General features: G+C 49.7%; 1 protein-coding gene across 4 annotated transcripts; it reads right to left on the bottom strand.

Moving 5' to 3' along the window:
• Positions 1 to 764: 764 nt before the first annotated feature.
• On the bottom strand, positions 765 to 7,268 carry Fam219b (family with sequence similarity 219, member B). 4 transcript variants are annotated; one of them, XM_006511558.4, is made up of 5 exons: positions 6,119 to 7,268; positions 5,842 to 5,929; positions 5,065 to 5,142; positions 4,659 to 4,707; positions 765 to 3,295 (listed from the first exon to the last, which is right to left on the bottom strand). In XM_006511558.4, exons 1-5 carry the CDS (start codon positions 6,474 to 6,476, stop codon positions 3,134 to 3,136), a joined length of 735 nt encoding a protein of 244 aa, XP_006511621.3. In that variant the 5' UTR covers positions 6,477 to 7,268; the 3' UTR covers positions 765 to 3,133. The 4 variants fall into 4 exon arrangements, with proteins under 4 accessions (XP_006511621.3, XP_006511622.3, NP_001159836.1 ...); NM_001166364.1 differs by having other exon boundaries at positions 766 to 3,298; positions 6,119 to 6,425; XM_006511559.4 differs by lacking the exon at positions 4,659 to 4,707.
• Positions 7,269 to 8,610: the final 1,342 nt, after the last annotated feature.

The raw sequence follows: 8,610 nt of genomic DNA, 5'->3' as shown, positions 1-8,610 counted from the left end.
CACATGGTATGTATGTGCACATGGCATGTATGTGCACATGGCATGTATGTGCACATACATGCACCTGCGTGTTACTCCTCAAGAACCATCACCTTTTTTTGAGACAGGGTCTCTCACTGGTGCCTGGAACTCACCAGTTCAGCTAGACTGACTAACTAGCAGGTCTCAGTGGTCCTTCATCTTGACCTCCTCAGAACTGGGATTACAGGTGTGTGCCACTACTTTTGGCTTCTTATTTGGGTGCTTGGGGTGAGGGCTCAGGGATTTGAACTCAGGTCCTCATACTTGCATGGTAAGCACTTTAACAACTGAGCCATCTTCGTAGCCCCTTTATGTATTGTTGAGGTTATCAGACAGCTCAGGCTAGTGCTATGTATTGGGGGCTGGAGACACAATTCAGCAGTTAAAAAGTACTTGCTGTCTTTGCAGAGTACCCAGGTTTCATTCCCAGTTCCCATGTGGTGGCTCACAATTGTAACTCCAGTTCTAAGAGATTTGACGCCTGTTCTGACTTCTATGGACTCTTGCACCTGCATACATGTAGTACACACACACTTAAGTGTACCCCCCCCCCCCACATAAGATTAAAAAACCAAAGCTGGCTTTTAATCCCAGCACTTGGGAGGCAGAGGTAGGTGGATCTCTTAAATTTGAGGTCAGCCTGGTCTAAGTTTGAGTGAGTTCCAGGATAGCTAAGGTTACACAGAAAAACTGTATCAAACCAACCAAACCAAACCAAGCCACCCACTGCAGCACAGTACAGCTCACTACCAGGACTGCATTTATTATAACAGACTATGAAAGTGCAAGGCAAGAAAGAGGACTGAGGGGCAGTGTAAACAAACGTGGGGGAGGCACAGGCACTCCTGAGGAGGCTCAGACGCCCTCCTTCCCAGGGACAGCCTCCCGCAGAACACCCAGCCCTTGGAATTAAGGCAGTTAGGGTGTGAGCACCTCTGTGCCTTTATTGGTGTTATTTTTGTCTGTCCCCTAACAGCTGCCCATTTCTATCCCTCCTAGCTGGACACTACTGAGCTTTTTCCACAAGTAATGCTTTTCCACACGAGGCCACCTAGCTCGACAACTTTCCTTCCAGGGACAGTTCTAGCCAAGTACAACTACCCCAGAGAGTGTGGTTTCTTGGGCACTGCCCACCCCCAGGAGCTGCCAAATGTCCAGGCTACTCTGTTTTAACCAAACAGAAATAGAACTCCACACTTAAGTTCCACAAGCCCTTGTGGCCTCACTGAGCCCTACCACCAAGTCTTTCTCTACTCTGTACTATCTCTGTTCCCTCTGCACATGAGGACTCCACCTCTGCAGAGCCCTAGAAGCCTGGATATGGTCTGTGTTCCTTCCCTGCAGGCCATACATAAAGTGCTCAGAATGAGATCCTTGCACAGAGTTGCAGACTCCCACTGTAGAGCCCAGGCAGCATCTATGACCCAACCCAAGAACCAAGTAGATGTGCCTCTGGCTTCTGTCCCATCTTCCTTCTTGTGATGCTGCCAAGCAGTCGAGTAAAAAGCCCCTAGACATAGTATACTCTTTTCAGCCTTCCACAGCCTGAGAGCAACAACAAAACCCCCTGCTAGGCACTGGCAACAATCATGAGAACAGATTTGTGGCCAAGTAATAGGGAAAGCCTTATCTTTTGATCTTACCTTTTTTGCTACTACCTATGAAAGGACATAGCAGGCATATCATTTCTCCTAAGCCTCCAGTAATCACTGGACGGACAGTCACATGTGGTGCCCAACCCCTAACTCTGACTATTGCCGCCCCTTATGCTGGGAACCGTATCTACCCCAAGCCTCACCACACACCTGGGTAAGATAAAGCAAAGAGGCCAGGCAGTGGTGGCGCACGCCTTTAATCCCAGCACTTGGGAGGCAGGGGCAGGTGGATTTCTGAGTTCAAGGTCAGCCTGGTCTACAGAGTAAGTTCCAGGACAGCCAGGGGGCTACACAGAGAAACCCTGTCTCGAAAAACCAAAAAAAAAAAAAAAACCCCAAAGAGGAGGACCCGGGCAGAGGGGGACTGGGAAAACTAGATTCCAGGAAGAGGCTTAGTACTGAGTCTCAGGCTTGGGGCTTAGCTGTGTTCTCCCAGAGGCTTTTTTTTTTGTTTTGTTTTGTGCATCAGCCCTAGCCTTGCACAGGCTAGGCAAGTGCTCTACCAGCCTGTGAGCCCTGTGCTGGGGAGAGAAATGTGCCTTGTTAGAGGGAAGGCCTCCTTGCACTGCAGATTCATCAACTCAAGTGGGGTCCAGGAGCTGGCTTAAGTCTCCCCTTCCCATCCTGTCTAAACATTTCCATGTAGGCCAGAGTCACACAGCTACACCAGGACACCTCTCATCCATCAATACTTCTCAAAAGCTTACACAGCTAAACATAGGAAGGCACTAACTTCCCAGCAGCTCCCTCTGCTGGTAATAACAAAAACTGCAGATTCCTGCCAATCCAATTTTTACCTCAAAAAAAAAAAAAAAAGTCGGAGAAACTCTCCAATGCCAAGGAACTACAGATAAATAAACATATACAACAGAGCAGTTCTCTTGTAACAGGGGAAGGGCCAACAGAGTTACTAAGCCCATCCAGACAGCAGGGCCAGCAGAATGGTCCAAGTTCAGAGGTTCTGAAAGCCACAGGCCCACTCCATCATTAAGTTAGATTCCTTGCTGTAACCTAAGGAACAACCCACTTGGCGCTTCCCAGCTGTATTCTTTGAGATTCCTCCTGCAAGCCATAAAGTGCTGCTCTCTGCCTCTCACCATACCCCCAGCACAGCCTGAGTGAAGGAGTTCGTTCTTTCTTCTCCCTCCTCAGGAGGAGTCAGAATGTCTGTAAATGGTTTTCTTAGCAATCAGCATAAGAACCTCAGGAAGTTTCTCCTCCCTTATTAAAGTGGCTTCCTGAAACTGCCCCAGTGGGAACCTGCCGACTTCCACCTATCACCTATGACCCAGACGGGGGCCTCTGACATGAGAAGCACCAGGTGAGGGCTCCTGTAGGCCACTGGCCTCCCCAGAGGTCAATGCCTCCAGTGGTTCTAGGCTGGCGGTGATACCCAGTGCACTGAGTATCACTGTGAAGGGCCATTGGGGCCATCGGCCCATCCTGGAGGGCTATGGCTACTGGAGGGTACAGGAAGAATCCCCAAGGCAGCACCAGCAGCAAGAACACGCGGAAGAAGCAATAGGCTTAGGAGGAATGAGGTCCAGGTCCTCATCATCTGGAATCTCATCCAGGTGATATCCATCCTGCAGCAGCTGCCGGCTCACATCCTGGTTCACCTGCTAAAGGAAGAGGACAGAAGTGTAAAACAGGATGCGAGGCATACAGAGCTGCTGCCTAAAGGCAGGTCCCTGCTCTACCTAGCCCCAGGCCTCTGCACATCCTGCATTACAGAAGGACGGCCCTTTCTGTGCAGTGTCTTTCCAGCAGTGAGGAACTCCCCAGAGGCTCACTGAGAACCAGCCAGGCTTCTCTTTAAAAATCTGTCACCCAGATATCCATATCAAGATTGAAGAATATGGGGCTGTCCTCTGTGGTGGTACATGCCTTTGATCCCAGCACTTGGGAGACAGGCAGGCAGTTCTGAGTTCAAGGCCAGCCTGATCTACAGAGCGAGTTCCAGGACAGCCAGGGCTATGTAGAGAGGAAGGTTGGCAACAGAAAACTAGGCTTGAGTATTAGAGGTATATGTGGAACAGTAGAAAGTGGTAGGGGGACAGCATTGCTGCTAGTTCCTTCTGTGCTGGCAGGGCTAGGTTCCTGCAAAGCCAGCCTGCTTTCACCAGGGTGCTGGTAGGCAGGACATCAATGATGCTAGGACATTTTTAGACTTGTGATTCTTGACAGAATTTCCTTAGTTTTTGACAATCTTAATGTCTTAGACATATAAGGAGGGTACAATGTGCAAGCTGTTTTCTCCTTTGCAAAACTGAGATTAACCAATGATTCCTAGGAGAATAAAGACGAGCTACCCAGTGCGGCCATGTCCCTAACTGCAGCTCATTTGTACTTGTACTGGCACATGGTACCATGCCTGGCTGAGAATTTTCTGTCCCTTTGGTTCTCGCTGGGACAATCACTCTAGAAAGATGTCCTAAAGACCAGCCTAGGAGGTGTGCTCATACTATTGCCAGAGATGGAACTGAAGAAAGCAAGCTCAGTGGAAGATGGGTGGGGGAGGGTTGAATGCTGACTCAGAGAAAAAAAGGGAAGCCTTGAATTACCTTTCAACACTGGAAGGCAAACCTATGACCAGTGGGTCCAGGCTGCAAGAAACAGAAGACCTGGAAACTACCCAAAGAGGGCAGCAAGCAATGTTTCTTAGATGTAGTGAGTGACCAATCACAAGAAGCATTCCAGCACAGTTTATAGACACTTAGCCGGAACTTAGAAAGAGGATTCCAAGATTATGGACTTGACATCACTTCTAGCTCTGAGGATATATAGTCTCCTGAATTTCAACAGCCATCCTAAGATGCCTGTCTCTCTTTGCTTAGGGAAGAGGGAATAGTGGAAGACTAGGGAGCAAAGTGGAATCTAGCACCGTGCTGTGCACACAGCAGGCAGCACAAACATTTTGGCAGTGGTGGGTGGTGACCTGCCTGCAGCCTGACCCTGCACAGATAGGCGCTCTGGACTTGCCTCTGCAGAGGAATACCCGGAGGAATATCTGGATTCCAGCTCCCCATCACTAGGAGAAGAGGAAGACAATCAGTTCAGGGGACATCTCTGTGGCACAGCTGCAAATGGCGAGGGCATGCAAGGGGGTCTGAAGGACTTGTGAAGCAAAGACTGCACACCAGAGAACTCAAGCCCAGAGTCCCAGTGAGCACCAATGGCTCCCGCAGGTGATTCTCGCTAAAAGTGCAAGCCCAATAGGACAGGAACACTTCCAGCCATGCTATCCCTGGAAGGGACAGCAGTCAAAAGAGAGCAGCCCTGGAGTGTACATGAAGGGCCTCGGGGGAGAAAGGCAGCAGGCAAGGGCATCAAGCACTCTGCTGATCTATTCAAGTCACTGCTGACTATTTCCAAGGAAAGCACTCACCTGTCAGAGTCGAGGGACACCAGGTTTTCATCTGGACTCTGGCTAAGAGCAGTGTAGCCCTTGTTAAACTTCACTGACCTGAGATGGGGCGGGGAAGAAAGCAGAGGCATTTCACAGGGAAGGCCAGAGCCCTGATCCCTATGCAGAAAGAACTGAGTGGACTATTCCAGACTTTCCTTCTACCCGGTCACAGTCACCACGAACTGCTGTTCTATGCAGTTGGCTCCGGCTTCTCGGATTCTTTTCTGGCCCACTCTACTGCACTGAAAGCTCCTAGGAAAGGCCCACCTCCCCATTTCAGGAACCAGGTAAAAAGCTGCATCTTTCCACCTTAGCCTGGGGATCCCAGGCAAGTCACATTTGAGTTTCAGCTATAAACAGCTGTGTGAGGTCTTATTCAGCTCTAAGAGGGTACCATTCTGCCTTTAAAAAACAAACAAAAAAAACTCCAAAAATACTGCACGGGCTCTCCATCTTCACTCCCGGGACTCCAGCAACCATCTCATCCTTTAATGCTATCCTATCTGTGCACTGATGCAACTCCCCTTTTACAAAGTCTATTTTATGACTTTTCTATTTTGCACAGTCTTTTAATAAAGAGTAGAGGTAGTTCCAGTTCTCACTCTCCCACCCAGCCCCATCCCTCCTAGTTCCCATTCTTAAGATACCAGCAAATAAGCTAGCTAGCTCAACCTTAAACAGTGCCCTGATTCCCAAACAGGAAGGGATAGGGCCTTTGAACGCTGCTGACAGAGGAAGTAAAAAGCCCAGTGAGACCTTTTCCCTGAAGAATCGGGTCGGTTCGTCAAGGCACCCAGCATGCCCTTTCTCCGCAGAACGGCCTTGGCATGGTCCCGGTGCTTCTCTGGAAGTCAAAGGGTCTTATGTCAGCCAGGTCTTCCCCATTCTGCTGCTTTTCGGACTGTCGGGGACAGGAGAGGGCTGCACCTAAACCCCCTCCACTCTGGGGACAAGATCACGGGGCTCTAGAGACCAACCCCAGGCCACAGCAACCCGCTCGGGCAGAGACCCTTATGCAGCCCACTGCACTCACTCAGCTTAGCCTGAATGGAAGGTGCGCGTGTCACCAAGTAGGGTCCCCGCTTCTCCATGGCGGGGGGCGGGCGTTCCCCGAGCCGGAGGCCCGCGCCGCCGCTCTGTCCGGAGGGCAGCCCCGCAGTTCCTGCCACGCTGTCGGGAGCCGCGCCAGGCTGAGACCCCTGGGTGGACATCCGCACCGCATGCCCGCGGAACTCCTCGGTCGCCATGACCGGTCCCGCCCCGCTCCGCCAGTGGCCAGACCGGCGCGGGGAAGAACGAATGACAAGACGTAACACGCCTTTAGAAAGATGGCGGCGCGCAGGCGCGGGTTTCCCTTGGCGCTTTCCGGCCGCCTGCTGCGGAGAGAGCATCAAGGTTCCGCCCTACCCGTCAGGAACTGGCCAGCCCAGGTCTTGCCTTTCAGGTACTCTGAGACCCGAAGTCTGTCTGAGCCTGTGGATGTGCAGGAAAGTCAGTTCAGTCTGTAGTCAAGTAAAATGACACATGGTAGGCTAGCGGGTTGTGCCGACCCAAGTCGCGTTGCAGGCCTCTTTCACCGCAGCCGGGGCTCCTTTAAGACCAATACAGGAGGGGTCGGGCTCATATGAAGGGGCTACAGGGCTCTTCTCTAGAAAACAGGCCTGGGAGGGTCAGGATTTACCCACGGCATCCTACACAAATGCCACCGGTTTTTGGTTTCTTGCCTGTCCGAGACCTTGGCAACAGCTGGCTCTTTTTTGTTTGTTTTTTGTTTTTTTCCGAGGCAGGTTTTCTCTGTGTAGCCCCCTGGCTGTCCTAGAACTCACTCTGTAGACCAGGCTGGCCTCGAACTCAGAAATCTGCCTGCCTCTGCCTCCCAAGTGCTGGGATTAAAGGCATACACCACAGCTGGCTCTCTTTAGGCATATTTCCACACTTAAATACAACCTTGGGGCTGGAATTATATAGCCCAGAGATAGACTTCTTGCCTGGCATGCAAAAGGCCTCCCTCCCTCCCTCTCCTTTTCCCTCTCTCTCTTTCCTCTTCTCTCCCTCCCTCTTTTGGTGGTAAAATGGGAAGTTAGGAATGATGGTGCACACCTGTAAGCTCAGGTCAAGGGAGGTGGAGGCCGAGTTCATGACAAGCCTGGGCTATAAGTCCTTGTCTTAAAAAAAAAAAAAAAAAAAAGAACGAAAGTCCTGCAGTAGCAAAAATAAATTGGACACCAGCAAGCAGGGTGAAAGTGCACTCTTGAGTCTATGTGGCAGGGTACAAGGCTGTGTCAAGACTCTTGACTCTGGCCCCCAAGGGATGTGCTTGTGTCTGGCTGGAAATAAGCTCCAGATCCTTGTAGAAACTGCCAAATATCGCGAGACTGTTCCATGGCTAACACATTGTCAAAGGGTAGGTCAATATTGTACAGCCGAAACCCAGGGACAAAAGAACAAAAAATGCTGCATAGGAGAAAAAGAAGCATTTGGGATCAGAGCTTTGGGAAAAAAAAAAAATCAGATTTGATAAAACCTATGCTATCTTGTGAATTCCACCCCAAACTATCTGCCGGACTCCTTTTATTTTTAGGCAGAATCTCGCTATGTAGCTCAGACTGGCCTTAAACTCACAATCCCCGAGCTTTGGTTTCCCAGGTACTGGAATTGCAGGTTTACACTACCATTCCCAGCTGTTGGAATTGCTTACTTCCAGAAACACACAACTCAGTTTATTGTTCAGCTGGGGAATACAGCTCAGTTGTTGAATGTTGCCTAACACACATGAAGCCGAGTTCATTTCCAAAATAAGTGAGACAATTTTGTTGGAGTAAGATCAGTATCCACAAGATCTGGCTAATCCACAAAACTCCAAGTCACCGGACTGAAGCTGGCCTGAGAAATCAGGTGAAAGAAATAATCAGATATGCCAAACCGGTTTCATCGGTGTGACAGCATAGCTCTCTATGCCTCAATAATAATAATAATAATAATAATAATAATAATAATAATAATTCTTCCCCCCCCCCCCAAGACAGGGTTTCTCTTTGTAGCCTGTGTTGTTCTGGAACACACTGTAGACCAGGCTGGCCTCAAACTCAGGAATCCACCTGCCTCTGCCTCCCAAGTGCTGAGATTAAAGGCCTGGGCCACCACTGCCTGGCTGCCGTAATTCTTTTGTAGAAAAAAATAACCAGAAGTTACCTGTATTGGTCAGTTTTGTTTCCTGTCTCCCTGCCCTAGGCTTCTAAGCAGAGCAAAGTAATCACCCAATCCATTCGTTTGTTTCTGCCCCTGTGTGGCCTATAAACAAACCTTCCAACTCTGCTCTTTGGAAACAATGAAAAACGAAGTTGCCTAATTTTAGGGGTGGGAGTGGAGGACCCAGGATGTACTTGGCAGTAAAACATTTTCGCCTTGGTGACAATCTTCACCCTCACTGTTAAGTTGTAATTTTGTCTCAAGAAAAGTGCTATTTGGTAGATAAGAGTTTAACACAGGTCTGAATCTAAACCCCATTTCCTACCTTACTGCTAC

This window comes from Mus musculus, chromosome 9 (genome assembly GCF_000001635.26).
Source record: "Mus musculus strain C57BL/6J chromosome 9, GRCm38.p6 C57BL/6J".
In the NCBI taxonomy this organism is placed as follows: Eukaryota; Metazoa; Chordata; class Mammalia; order Rodentia; family Muridae; genus Mus; species Mus musculus.
The sequence above is the reverse complement of the archived record's forward strand: the minus strand, read 5'-3'. Positions and strand labels throughout refer to the sequence as shown.

Coding starts and splice junctions, on each gene's coding strand:
- Fam219b (XM_006511558.4), bottom strand. CDS start 6,476: ATGCTCTCTCCGCAGCAGGCGGCCGGAAAGCGCCAAGGGAAACCCGCG. Junction 5,143..5,841: donor CCCGATTCTTCAGGGAAAAG/GTCTCACTGGGC, acceptor GCCCCATCTCAG/GTCAGTGAAGTTTAACAAGG. Junction 4,708..5,064: donor GTGTCCCTCGACTCTGACAG/GTGAGTGCTTTC, acceptor CTCTTCTCCTAG/TGATGGGGAGCTGGAATCCA.